Source organism: Piliocolobus tephrosceles, chromosome 2 (genome assembly GCF_002776525.5).
Source record: "Piliocolobus tephrosceles isolate RC106 chromosome 2, ASM277652v3, whole genome shotgun sequence".
NCBI lineage: Eukaryota > Metazoa > Chordata > Mammalia > Primates > Cercopithecidae > Piliocolobus > Piliocolobus tephrosceles.
In genome coordinates, this window is record NC_045435.1 from 172,352,353 (window position 1) to 172,367,770 (window position 15,418).

The following is a 15,418-nucleotide window of genomic DNA, read 5'->3' on the forward strand; positions in this document are numbered from 1 at the left end:
AATTATTTTGTCATGACAAGTTATCACTTAGAGAAGAGGGAAGGTAAAGACACACACACACACACAGAGGAAGTCAAAGGAGACTCAGGTTCTTTATTTCATAAATCACCACACTCCCTTCATTTTCTCATTGCATTACTGGGCGTCTTTTTTGTTCACTAAGTAGTTTTTATTAGATTTTCTTGCTGGCTTTCTCAGTTCAATATGGCAAAAGACTCATTTTTTATTCTGCTCATGAAAAAATATTTTTCTCATTAAAAGGGTGATATATGCTCAGCATTAAAATTAAGATGATATAGATATGAAAAAGAATATGGCTCATGGAGTAGAAGAATTGGTATAATTAAAACGACCATACTGCCCAAAGCAGTCTACAGATTCAGTGAAATTTCTATCAAAATATCAATGTCATTTTTCACAGAAATAGAAAAAACAATCCTAAAATTTATATGGAACCAGAAAAGACCTCAAATAGCCAAAGAAATCCTGAACAAAAAGAACAAAACTGGAGACATCACACTACCTGACATCGAAATATATTACAAGGCAACCAGGTGTGGTGGCTCACACCTGTAATCCCAGCACTTGGGGAGCCTGAGGTGGGTGGAGCATTTGAGGTCAGGAGTTCAAGACCAACCTGGCCAACATGGTAAAACTCTGTCTCTACTAAAAATACAAAAATTAGCTGGGCATGGTGGTGAGCACCTGTAGTCCCAGCTACTCGGGAGGCTAAGGGAGGAGAATCACTTGAACCCAGGAGATGCATGTTGCAGTGAACTGAGATCATGCCACTGCACCCCAGCCTGGGCAACAGAGAGAGACTCCATCTAAAAAAACTGTGTGTGTGTGTGTGTGTGTGTGTATGTGTATGTATAGTATTTGTACATATATACACACATATATACATATTACACACACACGTATATGTAACAAGGCTATAAAAACCAAAACAGTATGGTATTGATCTAAAAACAGACAACAGACACAGAGACCAACACTACAGAGTAGAGGATCCAGAAGTAAATTCACATGTTTATAGCCAAATGATTTTTGACAAAGGTGCCAAGAACATACATTGGGGAAAGGACAGTCTCTTCAATAAAGAATGCTGGGAAAATTGGATATCCATATACAGAAGAATGAAACTGAACCCTTATCTCTGACCATATACAAAAGTCAACTCAAGATGGATTAAAGCCCCAAAACTGTAAAACTACTGGAAGAAAACATATGGAAAACACTTCAGGGCATTGATCTAGGCAAAGATTTTACAGCTAAGATCACAAAAGCACAGACAACAAAAAGAAAAATAGACAAATGAGACTATATTGAACTAAAAAGCTTTTGCACAGCAAAAGAATCAACAGAGTGAAGAGACAACTTGTTGAATGGGAGAAGATATTTGCAAACTATCCATCTGACAAGGGACTAATATCCAGAATATATAAGGAATTTGAACATCTCAACAGTAAAAACACAGTCTGATTTTAAAAAGGGCCAATGATCTAAACAGATATTTCTCAAAAGAAGACATACAAATGGCCAACGGGCATATGAAAAAAATGTTTAATATCACTAATCATCAGGGAAATGTAAAAACCACAGTGAGATAGCATCTTAATCCAATTAGGATGGCTATTATTAAAATGACAAAAAAATTACAGATTTTGGCAAGGATTCAGAGAAGAGGGAACTCATACACTGTTGGTGGGAATGTAAATTAGTACAACTACTATGGAAAACGGTATGGTGATTTCAAAAAAAAAAAAAAAAACTGAAAAGAGGGTGGGGGAGAACTAAATATAGCACTACCATATGATCCAGCAGTCCCACCACTGGCTATTTATCCAAAGGAAAAGAAGTGTATCCAAGGGATACCTGCACTTGCATGTTTACTATATCACTATTCACAATAGCCAAGATGTAGAATCAACCTACTGTCCATGAATATATTAATGAATTTTAAAAAGTATGTACATGGAATGTAATACTATTTGACTGTAAAAATGAATGAAATCATGTCATTTGTCACAACATGAATGGAACTAGAGATTATTATGTTAAGTGGAATTATACAGGCAGAGAAAGAACAAATACCCAATGTTCTCACTCATTTGTAGAAGCTAAAAAAGTTGATCTTATGGAGATTGAGAGTAGATCGATAGATACCAGAGGGTGGGAAAAGGGTGTGGTTGAGAGGGGGAGATGAAGAGAAGTTGGTCAGTGGATACAAACATACAGTTAGATAGAAGGTATAAGTTCCAATGTTCCATAACAGAGTAGGGTGACTATAGTTAGCAATAATGTATTAAGTATATTTTAAAGTAACTAGAAGAGAGAACTTGAAATATTCTCAACACATATAAATGATAAATATTCAAGGTAATAGATTCCTCAAGTATCCTGACTTGATCATTACATGTTTTATGCATGAAACAAATTATCACATGCACCCCATAAATATATAAAATACTAAATATCAATAAAGTTTAAAAAGAAGAATAAGAAAATCATACATAATTCTACAATTAAAGATTATAGTGGCAGACGTTTGGGTACAACTGTGTGAACTTGTGTAGACACATTCACGCCTTCATTTTATGCACTTATATGTGCTATTTTGCAACTTAAAAAATTGGCAATATGTTGGATGGCATATCCAATATCATGGATATCTTTCCATATAAAAATCTATACATTCATATCATCATTCAAAATTATACAATTTATTATAGTACTTGAATTACACCATGATGTAACCAATCCCTTGTGTCACTGGACATTTAGATTGCTTTCACTTTTTAAAAATTGAAATATTTCAAGCATAGACTAGAGTTTAAGAATAACAGAGCATCCTATATATCTGCTACCTAGAGGTTAGTATTTTTGAAAGAAGTAATAAAATATTACAGATACTACTGAAACATCCTTTTTATCCTACCGTATTCTGTTCCCTTACCTCGCTCCTTATAGATGATCATTATCCTGAAACTTATGTATATCTTTCCCATTTATGTTCTAAAACATACATATATATATATATTTCTACCATATATACATCTATAAACGTTGTGCTTCCATTTAAATTTTCTTTGCTCTGGTTTTAAAACTTGCTTTTTCATCTAATACTGTATTTGAAATTTTTGTTACTACATATTCCTAATTCATTTTAACTGTTGCATACTACATTTTATGGATATGCCACAATTTATTTTTTCATTCATTTGCTGGTAGATGCCAGTTTTTTACTTTCTTTTTTAGTGAACATCTTTTAAATATATCTGCTTGTATACATTATATCTAGATGCCAATTCACACTTATCAAATTAGTAAAAATACGAGTCTAACAATATCCACAACTGACAAGGATATGAAACCAGGTATTTTTATATACTGCTGGTATAAAAGAATGTCCAGCCACTTTGATGAATTCAGTAATATCTCCCTTCTTCTGTAAGTGATAAGTAATAAAATAATTCATTATATTTTACATTTGATATATTCCCTGTTTCATGAAACAAATGAATGAGTAATCATCACCTTTGAAATTAACAGAATAACTAATGGCAATAGCAGTACCTTTATTAAGGTATTATAATTGTTCTCCCTACTTTTGTTTGCCTGCACTATCCCTTCTTGCCAGTTGCCATTCTCTTTGAATTCTGAGTACTGAAATAATTCCTCTAGTTAGGATCTGACCATTTCCATCATTATGATCCCTTTAATCAGATTGATAAGCAAATTGTATCAACTTTAATTAACCAGGTTGTGTTCAACTATAAACTGAATTATAATGACAAATTGCAAATGGCAAGTGCTGTGGTAAGTGATGAATGAGTGAGGGTCTTTGTTGTGGTTGTGTTTGTTATGTTTTGGAAAACAGCATGTTTTTTGTCTCATTACCAAAGAATTCCTCTTAGTCTTGATTCTTTTTTTTTTTTTTTTTTAAGATGGAGCCTCCCTTTGTCACCTAGGCTAGGGTGCAATGGTGCAATCTTAACTCACTGCAACCTACCCCTCCTGGGTTCAAGCAATTGTGCCTCAGCTTCCTGCGTAGCTGTGATTACAGGCATGCGCCACCACACCTGGCTAATTTTTGTATTTTTAGTGGAGACAGAGTTTCACCATATTGGCTAGGCTGGTCTCAAACTCCTGACCTCAGGTGATCTGCCTGCCTTGGCCTCCCAAAGTACTGGGATTGCAGGTGTGAGTCACCGCACCCGGCCTATGTTTGTTTATAGTACTAAAGGAGAATTTTTCTGATGCCTGTTTGGTTTTCATGGATTTACTTTTTCTATTTGTTTCTGAACTCTTGCTGTCAAAGATTTTGTTAAGAATTCTGTAGTTATTACATTTAACCTCTTTATGTTTTTACAGGATTAGTCAAATACTATAGAATATGAATTATGCATAAATCTCCTTTACTGGGTTGTACTGATTATGTGGCAATTGTAGAGGACATGCATTGCTAGTGTAAGTACAATCCACTTAGAATTCTTGTTTTTAGAGAAACTATTTTGTTGCATGTAGCTAGAATGGCAATGTTTGACTGGAATTTTTTTTTTTTAGAATGATGATGTGGTTGTAGTATTAGTGTGAATGTAACTACCATTGTTTGGATATTTGATCCTTATGTTGAAATCTGATCCCTAGTGTTAGAGGTAAGGCCCAATGGGAGGATGTTTGGGTCAGGGAAGTGGATCCCTCATGAATGGCTTGGTGACTTCTGCCACAGTGAATGAATTCTTACTCTTAGTTCCTGTGCGAGCTAGTTGTTCAAGGGTCTGGCACTTCTCTTCTCCTCTCTCATCATGTGATCTCTTCTCACACAGGCTCCCCTTCACCTTCCACCTTGCATGAGTGGAAGCAGGCCATCAGAAACAGATGCTGGTGCCATGCCTTTTGTGCGTGTGCGTGTGTGTGTGTGTTTTCTTGTATAGCCTGCAGAACTATGAGCCAAATAAACCTCTTTACAAATTACCCAGCCTCAGGTATTCCTTTATAGCAATGCAAACGCACAAAGACAGTAACATATCAATTAAAAGGCATTGTCCTCCAGAGCGCACATTCATTTTGTTTTCTGAAATGTCAAGGTATTATATCCATTGAGTGAACACACAGTATCTGTGTGTACCAAATGAGAGGCACACACCAGATGATCTTTTCTTTGTAGAGCTGGAATATCATAAAATCAAAATCCTAATAAATCGGTACTGTGTTAAGTAAAATAAAACTGAAGGTTACAGTCATTAAATGTTTGCAGTTATGCTATTGTTATTAAGAACTAAATTTGATAAAGACAAAAAGAATGTCAGCTGCATCTTTTATGATTTCCCTTTGCTTAAATCTCTCCATATCAATTCAAATAAAAAAGAAATTATTGATCTTATTTCCTAGCTTTATTCTGGACACTGATTTGTTGCCATCCTCCCTCCTTTTTTCTTTTAATGGCAAGGTCATTAGCAAACTCTTTATGTCTGCAGATTAATTTGAAGTAGTAAACTTTGGAAGAAGATATTTATTAATTTATATGTAAATGAAATTTTATTTGCAATCAGGTTATTCTGATGATGTAAAGAAAGGTATAGTGGATGTTTAATAAGATATATTGTATTTAGATGGAGCAACCAAAATTCCAAAACCAAGAGAAGAAAAACTAGGCATTTGGAGTATATTTCTCCTTAACTTATGTGATCTAAGAAATAAAAAAACTAAATAAAAACAAGCATCTCCATAAGATAAAAGTGTTTTTTCTGGCTGTCTGCAGAAGTGGTACTTACCAATGGTTACAGTAGACTGGAGCCTGTACAAAGGAGCTAACCCTTTCAACACATTCATGAAACTTCTTTCTAGATATTTATATATATATATAACAGACATTATGTTTGTTGTAATAATCATCAACATTAATAGTAAAAGCAGGAACATTTAAGATATAGCCTCAAAAGCTGTCTTATTCATTGATCAGCCCTATACCCTCCTGTTTGGTTTTTTTGAGAGAGAGGATCTCACTCTATTTCCCAAGATGAAGTGCAATGGTGTGATCTCGGCTCACTGCAGCCTTCCACTCCTGGGCTGAAGCAGTCCTCCCACTTTAGCCTCCCGAGTAGTTGGGACACAGGCATACACCACCACAGCCAGGTAATTTTTGTATTTTTTGTAGAGATGGGATTTCGCCGTGTTGTCCAGGTGGTCTCAAGCTAATGAACTCAAGCAATCTGCTTCCAATCTTCCAATTTTTTTGTATACAGAAAAATTGGAATAGATGATCTTTCTTTCTGTCTACTAATTTTGGGTTTCATTTGGTGTTGTTTTTCTAGTTCCTTGAGGTTCACTGTTAGGTGGTTTATTTGAAATCTATGCTTTTTTGATGTAAGCATTTGTTACAGGAAAGGGTCCTGATCTAGACCCCAAGAGAGGGTTCTTGGATCTCATGCAAGGAAGAATTCAGGGTGAGTCCATAGAGTAAAGTGAAAGCAAGTTTATTAGGAAAGTGATGGAATAGAAGAATGGCTACTCCATAGACAGAGCAGCCCGGAGGGCTCCTGGTTGGCCATTTATATGATTATTTCTTGATGATATGCTAAACAAGGGGTGGGATTGTTTCTGTCTTCCCTTTTTAGACCATATAGGGTAATTTCCTGATGTTGTCATGACATCTGTAAGCTGTCATGGCACTGGTGGTGTTACAGGAAAAGGATCCTGATCCAGACCCCAAGAGAGGGTCCTTGGATCTCATACGAGAAAGAATTCAGGACGAGTCTGCAGTGCAAAGTGAAAGCAAGTTTATTAAGGAAGTAAAGGAATAAAACAATGACTACTCCATAGACAGAACAGCCTGGAGGGCTGCTGGTTGCCCATTTTTATGATTATTTCTTGGTGATATGCTAAACAAGGGGTGGATTATTTATGGCTCCCCTTTTTAGACCATATAGGTAACTTCTTGAAGTTGCCATGGCGTTTGTAAAGTGTCATGGCATTGGTGGGAGTGTAGCAGTGAGGAAGACCAGAGGTCACTCTCGTCACCATCTTGGTTTTGGTGGATTTTAGCTGACTTTGTTACTGTAACCTATTTTATCAGCAAGGTCTTTATGACCTGTGTCTTGTTCTGACCTCTTATCTCATTCTGTGACTTAGAATGCTTTAACCATCTGGGAGTGCAGCTTAGTAGGTCTCAGTCTCATTTTTTGCCCAGCTCCTATTCAAGATGGAGTTGCTCTGGTTCAGACACCTCTGACACGTTTATTACTATAAACTTCCCTCTTAGTACTGCTTTTGCTGTATCCATATATTTTGGTATGTGGTAGTTTCGTTTTCATTTGTTTCAGGAAATTTTAAATTTCTTTTCTTAATTTCTTTATTCACCCATTGGTTATTCAGGAACATTTTGTTTATTTGCCGTACATTTGTGAAGTTTCCAAGGTTCTTCTTTTTATTGTAGTCTATTGTGGCCAGAAAAGATAGTGGTATGATTGCTACTTTTTGAATTTTTCAGACTTATTCTGTGGCCTAAGATAAGGTATATTCTGAAAATGTTCCATATGCTGATAAAAATAATGTCTTTTCTGTAACTGTTAGGTGAGATGTTCTGTAAATGTCAGGACCTTTAGGTTATTGATTCTTCGTTGATTTTCTGTCTGGATGATCTGTACATTTCCGAAAGTGGTGTGCTAAAGTTCCCTACTATTATTGTATTGTAGTCTCTCTCTCCCTCTGGATCTGTTTATGTTTGCTGCATATACTTGGCTGCCTCATATTGGTTGCATAAATAGTTATAATTGTTATATCATCTTGCAGAATTGACCCTTGTATCATATATATTGATCTTCCTTGTCTCTTTTTACACTATTTGATGATTTGTAGTCTGTTTTATTTGATATAAGTGTAACTACTACTGGAATTTCATTTTTCACCCCTCACTTTTGGACTATATATATGTTTATAGGTGAAGTGGTTTTTTTGTAAGCAGCATAGTATTGGGTCTTGTTTCTTTGTCTATCCAGCCATTTTGTGCCTTTTAATTGGAGAATGGATTCCATTTACATTTAGTGTTATTGATGAGTTAAGACTTTTACTTCCATTTTGTTGATTGTTTTTTGTATTGTAATTTTTCTCTTCCTTTCTTACTATCTTCCTTTGTGGTTAAGTGATTTTCTCTGATAGTGCTTTTTAATTAATTGCTTTTTATTTTTAGTGAATCCGTTACAGGTTTTTGCGTTGTCAGTACTATAAGGCTTACAAAGCCGTCTTATAACAAGTTATTTAAAGCATGACATTTTAAGTCACATAGGAAAGAATAGAAACAAATGAGAATGAAAAAAAAAAATTCTCCACTTTAACTCTATCCCTCACATTTTGGCTTTTAGTTGTCTCAGTTCACATATTTTTATATTACCTATCTCTTACTATGTTGCTGTAGCTGTAATTTTTTTTTTTGTTTGTTTTTCTTTCTTTTAAATAATTGTTTTAAATAGATTTGTCTTCTGGACATAACTAGAGTTATGAGTGGATTGCACACCACAATTATGGTATGAATATTCTGGATTTGTCTATGTACTTAATTTTACCAGTGGGTTTTAGACCTTCAACTATTTTTTTTTCTAATTATTTTAGCACATTAGTCTTTTTTCTTTCAGATTGAATAATTTTCCTTAGCATTTCTTGTAAGACAGGCCTGGTGGTGGTAAAGTCTCTCAGCTTTTGTTTATCTGGGAAAAACTGTTTCTTATATTTGAAGGATAACTTTACTGGATTTGGTTATTCTTCGATGATAGGTTTCCTTTCTTCCTCCCTTCCTTCCTCCCCCCTCTTCACTTTTTGCTTTTTGCTCCTCATCATTACCATCTTCTCTGCTCCTCTCCTCCCCTCCCCTTTCCTCCCCTCCTTTCTCCTTCCCTCTCCTTTCCCTTTCTGTCCTTTCCTTTCTTTCTCTGTCTCTCTCTTTCTCTAGTTATTCCACTCCCTCCTGGCTTGTATTGTTTTTCAATGAAAAGTCTGTTGCCACATGAATTGGAACTCCTTTGTATGTTATTTCCTTTTTTTTTCTTGCTGCATTTAGGATCCTCTCTTTGTCCTTGACCTTTGAGAGTTTGATTAGTGTATGTCTTGGGGTAGTCTTATTTGGGTCAAATTTGTTTGTTCTCTCACCTTCCTGTTGCTGGTTATTTATATATTTCTCAAGTTTTATAAAGTTTTTTATTATTTTTTTTGAATAAGCTTTCTATACTTTGCTTTTGCTCAGCTCCCTCTTGAACACCTGTAATTCTTAGAGTTGGTCTTTTGAGGTAATTTTCTTTATCTTGTAGGAGATCTTTATTGCTTTTCACTCTTTTCTTTTTTCTCTTCTGTGTATTTAAAAATAGGCTGTCTTTGACTTTGCTGATTCTTTCTTCTCCTTGATCCATTCTGATGTTGAGTGCCTCTAATGAATTTTTCAGGTCAGCAGATATACTTCTCCGTTCCAAAATTTGTTTGGTTTAGACAGAATTATTTCAATTTTTTGATTAAAAATTTTCTGATACATTTCTGAATTTCTTTTCTGTGTTATCTTGGAGATCGCTGAGTTTCCTTAAAACTGCTATTTTGAATTCTTGCTTAAAAAGTTCACATATTGCCATCTTGTTAGGGTTGCTTATTGGTTTCTTGCTTTGTCCAATTGGGGATCATGGTTCCCTGCTTGCTATTGTTTCTTGTGGATGTATATCTGTGTCTTTGCATTGAAAGATTAGTTATTTATTCTGTTCTTCTCTGTCTGGCTTGTTTTGGTTTCTATTGGATGTGTTTGGTTAGTGGTTATTTACTGCTAGGTTACTGCCTCCTTTTTGGCTTTAGGTGGTGCCTTAAGCTTAGGTTCACCTTGGCTGTAGTAAATTATCAAAGTGCTGCCCTTCCCAAAGGGGCAGGTCCCAATGGGGATATCTTGACAGTTTGGGAAGGCTGGCTGTGGAGGTTTATGCCCAGTGGACCTGTGGGACAAACCTACTGTATGGTGCTACTGAATAGCTACTGTGATTTGGCGTCTCTTTTGGTAGAGTTACAAAGGAAGGCTCTACTTTCCAGGGCTAGGGATTGTAGTCCTGCTTCCCCTCTTAGTCTCTATCTACCTCATGGATATTTCTCCCTTCAGGTACTTGTGATGTTTTCTGTGGGTTAAGGAAGGGACACATCTCCTCCTAGGGAACCCAAGATCGTGGGCAATTTGGTTCCACCTTGGTCTTACTTTTACAGTAAGTTGAAACAGTGAGTTGAGGGGAAATTTTCCTTGCAGTTGGTGCTGGGCAAAATGGGGGGAGGGGCATTGTAGATGTGCAAGTCTAAATCTCTGTCTACTGGGAGATTTTTTTACTTCTCTGTGGCCCTGGGAATGATCTCTCCTTATATTTGAGTTCTGGCTTATTTCTGGCCATAATCTCATTGCTGTATATTTGTTTTCCTTTTTCTGTGTAGGGGAGTCAAACCAGCTTGCTTCTGCATCACCATTTTGGAACTGGAAGTCAACCTATATGGCTTGCGTTTAATTGCTATAATAACTGTGTTGAAAAAGATTTCCTACACTATGTTATTTGGCATTGAAGCAAAAAGTGTTTGCAGAAAGGCACTGAGAGCAGGGTGCACATTTAACAAGAATAAAGCAAATATTCATCATTGGAAGGATGACCACAGTTGTACTTCCTTGCAAAACAAAAACCAAGTGCTTTATGGGATTAAGAAGAGGAGCTATTATATGAGCAAATGAAAGAGTGATAAATTTTATACCCAAGATATGTACAGACACTTTCCATATCACAAGCTGAGCGATATAATTTCAGGGAGGAGAAATTGCCAAATCCTGTGGAATAGATTATTGGTGTGACCAGTTCAGGGACCATACAGAACTGTGGTTAAGGCATTGTCTCATAGCTTTAATTGCCTCCTTCGTTTATAAATGAAATCAATGAATTTGATCTTTTTTTAATGTGTTTATTCACTTTTTACATATGTTAAGATAGTCATTTGATTTTTCTGTTTTAATCTGTTACCAGGTTTTTGTTTTTTGTTTTTTTTTCCAAGATGGAGTTTCGCTCTGTCGCCCAGGCTGGAGTGCAGTGGCACAATCTTGACTCACTGCAGCCTCCATCTCCTGGGTTCAAGCCATTCTCCTGCCTCAGCCTCCCAAGTAGCTGGGACTACAGGCATGTGCCACCATGCTTGGCTAATTTTTGTATTTTTAGTAGAGACGGGGTTTTGCCATGTTGGCCAGGCTGGTCTTGAACTGCTGACTTCAGGTGATCCATCTGCCTCGGCCTCCCAAAGTGCTGAGATTACAAGTGTGAGTCACCGCGACCGGCCTGTTACTACATTTTCTTATGTCAAACCATCCTGCATTCCTGAAAGGAACTTGCTGTTTACTTTTTAAATTCATGGTTATCTTGTGAACGTCTTTTCAGTTTAGTGTGTACAGGTCTTCCTCATATTTTTAAATGGCTGCATTGTTTACCTATTGTATAAATATACTATAATTGTTTAAATAGCTGTCTTTTGGATATGCGTAATTTCCAGTTTTTGCTATAAAAATAATGTACGAGGCCAGGTGCGGTGGCTCACGCCTGTAATCCCAGCACTTTGGGAGGCAGAGGGTGGATCACAAGGTCAGGAGATCGAGACCATCCTGGCTAACACAGTGAACCCCATCTCTACTAAAAATACAAAAAAATTAGCCGGGTGTAGTGGCGGGCGCCTGTAGTCCCAGCTACTCTGGAGACTGAAGCAGGAGAATGGCGTGAATCCGGGAGGCGGAGCTTGCAGTGAGCCGAGATCGCGCCACTGCACTCTAGCCTGGGCGACAGAGCGAGACTCTGTCTCAAATAATAATAATAATAATAATAATAATAATAATAATAATAATAATAATGTACCAATAACTGTCTTTCCACATACACCTTACATACTCAGGCTAGCATTTCTGCAGAATAAATTTCTAGAAATGTATTTATTATGTGCATTTCATTGTCTGCTAACATGAAAGAAAGTTAATTTTTAAGACATATTTGCTTGGTTTGAAAATGTCAAATATTGTTAGAAAATATACCAGTGGTTGTCTTTGGGGTGATTGGCTTATGCATGCGTTTGCTTATTATTATTATTTTTTAACTTCAATACAAAAGATAGAACCTATTTTAGAAAACTAAATGCTTTATGAAAGCAAATGCTGCTTTAGAAGTTCTGTGATTGTGAGCAATTGTAGATGCCCAATAATACATCTAGCATAATGCAAAACATGACAAATTGAAAAGATATTTGTAGAAGTAGGTTGATTGATTTATTGACTGAAAGAGAGAGATAATTTTTACCAACTCTTTTTCAGGGTTTTTTGATTAACTCAAAACCAGAGAATGCCTGTGAACCCATAGTGCCTCCACCAGTAAAAGACAATTCATCTGGCACTTTCATCGTGTTAATTAGAAGACTTGATTGTAACTTCGATATAAAGGTATGGTTTTCTTTTTTCGTTTTTTGTTTCCTATTTGTTTAGTTAGCTAATTTAAATCCTCCCTTGTTTCAGAAAACATTTAAAATTTAAAATCCAGTAAGATTGAAAATAAACTGGATGCACAGAATAGAAATAACTTTTACTGCTTCTAAGAATTTTCAGGCATTTGTTGGACATCTTGAACTGTGGTTTAACAGTGGAATCTTACTTGATCTCATGTGGGAATGAAAACTTAACTTCAGCCTTTAGTTTTATGCCTTTACCCTTCCAGTATCAATCTCAAACCTACATCTATACCTGTATCTACATTGTCATTGAGGTTTCTCTTTTGTAATAAGTTAAATCTGCCCCGTGTAAAGTTTTTTTCTCTCTGACATGTGTTAAGCTAGCATTTCAGATAGTAAAATGAGGTTTACCCACCTCGCTCACCATGTATCACCAGTGCTGCTCTAGTTTTTAAAGTTGTGGTTTTTTAAAGTCTGTTTTGGGATTAGCATTGGCTAAGGAGCCACATTAAGGCCTATGTAAAATAAACCTTGATGTAGCTGTTACTGGACTACCTCAGAGCTGAGTGTCATATAGTGTCTTGCATGTATCTCCCAGAATAGGACATGGGCTATTATTTCATGTTGCTTGGTCTTAGATAATTTGTCTGTTCAGCAAGAAAAACCGCCCTGTCATGCTGTGCATGAATTTTCTCTGCAATTTTGATTGCATGGAAGAAATGATACTTTCATAATAAACTTATGAGAAGAATAAAATAATAAATATAAAGGAATTTGAAAATGTATAGCACTGTGTAAATGATAGGTATCATTACTACTTTATGTTAGGTCCTAATATGGACTCTCAATTGCCTTTAAATGGGAATAGATTAGAGTTTGAAGTCAAAGTAGTAGATTTCCTGCTCCTCAGAGTTGTTAATGATAGTTTATATTTAACTGTTTTATCCAGAACTAAACTATAATAATTAGAGGTTGCTTCAGTTAAAATTAAATGTTATTATAATGTTTCATTAATTTCTTGCTGCTAAGAAATTAAAAGTAAACTAATTCTATTGATCCCAAGGTCTACTGCACTATTATGCTATGTAATTTGTGGACTCAGTACAGTCTGATAGTTAGAAATTAGAGTACTTTTTTGTTGTTGTTATAACTTTCCTTTACAGGCAGGGATGGGAGATGGTACTCTTTGATAATTAGGGAAATACTGTTATTGAATATCTGTTTTTGAGGATGAAACCACAACTCGGGAATGAATGCAGTAGGCTTGTTAGCCTTCTTGTCCCTTTAGTGGATCCTCATCATGAGTCTGAGTACTTCCAAAGGAGTTTAATGATTTAGTCATTAGTCCAGCTCATCTCTTTTCACTCCTTGTCTTGAATTTTATGTTGCAGCCATACCGCCTACCTGAACTCTCTCAACTGGCTGTGCCATGCTGATCATACATTTGTGCCTTTACATGTACTATTTTCTCTGTCCAAGATCTCTGCTCTAATGATCTTTACCACTCATTTATCTGTCTCATCAGTTACGTGCTAGCTGAGGATGTTACCTCCTCAGGAAGCCTTACTTTTCTCTCTGCTTCCTCTGTTGCAGTGCAGACCATTCTAGCTCAATGTGCCACCCTTCCACTTTGCAAATACTTCCTTCATTGCGTTTTATCACATTGTTATTACTTTTTATTGAATATATATACATGTATCTCATTTGTGAATTGATGGTGTGTAGCGTTCATGTTTTAACCATATTTATATATCCAATTTGTATTACAGTACATGGTAAGCAATCAATAAAGACATTAAATCAAACTATGTAATAGCCTTTTGCTTATGTGTCTAATATATTCTTGAAAAACGTGTACATATGAAAAACATGGAAAAAGGTTTCAGTTGAGCCATTCTAATGTTAGAAAGGGAAATGTTAAAAAAATTCTTGTACTTTACCATGTAGGCACAGTTTTAATGAATAAGGCTCTAGTCTGTTGTACATGTTCTTTAACTTGGTTATTTTTTCTTCCACAAATATACAGTGGAGTATATTCTGGCCATTTAAGGCTGAAGATTCCTTACTAATGTCATTCCTAATGATTTCTGTTTTTGTCAGAGTTGTATAAATTTCTGGAACATCAGTTTACAGGGAGACACAATGATTATAATCAAGGTCTGGAAACAGAGTATATACACTTCAGTCTCATCTTTATCATTTGCTAGCAGTATGACCTTGGACAAGTTATTTTACCTCTGTCTGCCTCAATTTTCTTATCTGTAAAATAAGAATTATAATGTTCCCTATATCATAGGATTTTTGGGAGAATCAGATGAACTAATCAATGTTAAATGCCTACCCAACAGCACCTTGCATACAGGAAGGAGGCAGTGGGTCTTAGCTGTTGATGTTTTATGCTTTTTACCATTAGAATTAAATAGAAAAAGGGTAAAGATGGCAAAATTGCTGACTTTTCGGAAATCAGATTGTCTGATAAGTCACATATGATATAGCAATTCAGTGTCAGCTGTTGTATAAAATTTCCAATTTGGCTTATACAGACAGTTTAATCATACCATTGTGGAAAGTATGTTTCATAAATTTGTAGTAGTAAGAATTATGCATCACCTATCAAGGTAGTGTGACGGGGTAAGGATAAACTCATTATGGTTACTGGAAAAACAACTGGAATCGCACCCTAAAGAAAATTTCCTTTCTAGGGTGGTTAATGATAGATAAGCTGTTAGCCTTATTAGCTGTACTTTTCATATCAGAAATCTCTGACTGCATTTAATGAGCTTGCAAAATGGTTATATACAGTTTTATATTAAGTGTGTTGTGGAATTTGGTCATCAATGTTAATATATATATAATACTTCTTTTCAGAATTGCAGATAAATACCTCTTGTAGATAATCAGTAATGGCTCATTCGTGTATATCCACAATTTTGTATGATGCATT

At 35.7% G+C, this 15,418-nt stretch overlaps 1 protein-coding gene across 7 annotated transcripts in view; it reads left to right on the forward strand.

The window, feature by feature from the left end:
• Window positions 1–15,418, forward strand: part of RNF13 (ring finger protein 13) — a 182,875-nt gene that overhangs the window by 47,662 nt on the left and 119,795 nt on the right. For all 7 annotated transcript variants that reach the window (XM_023215411.1, XM_026449834.1, XM_026449836.1 and 4 more), the window contains one exon: window positions 12,344–12,469. In XM_023215411.1, coding sequence (XP_023071179.1) covers window positions 12,344–12,469 — 126 coding nt within the window. The remainder of the gene's footprint in view (window positions 1–12,343; window positions 12,470–15,418) is intronic.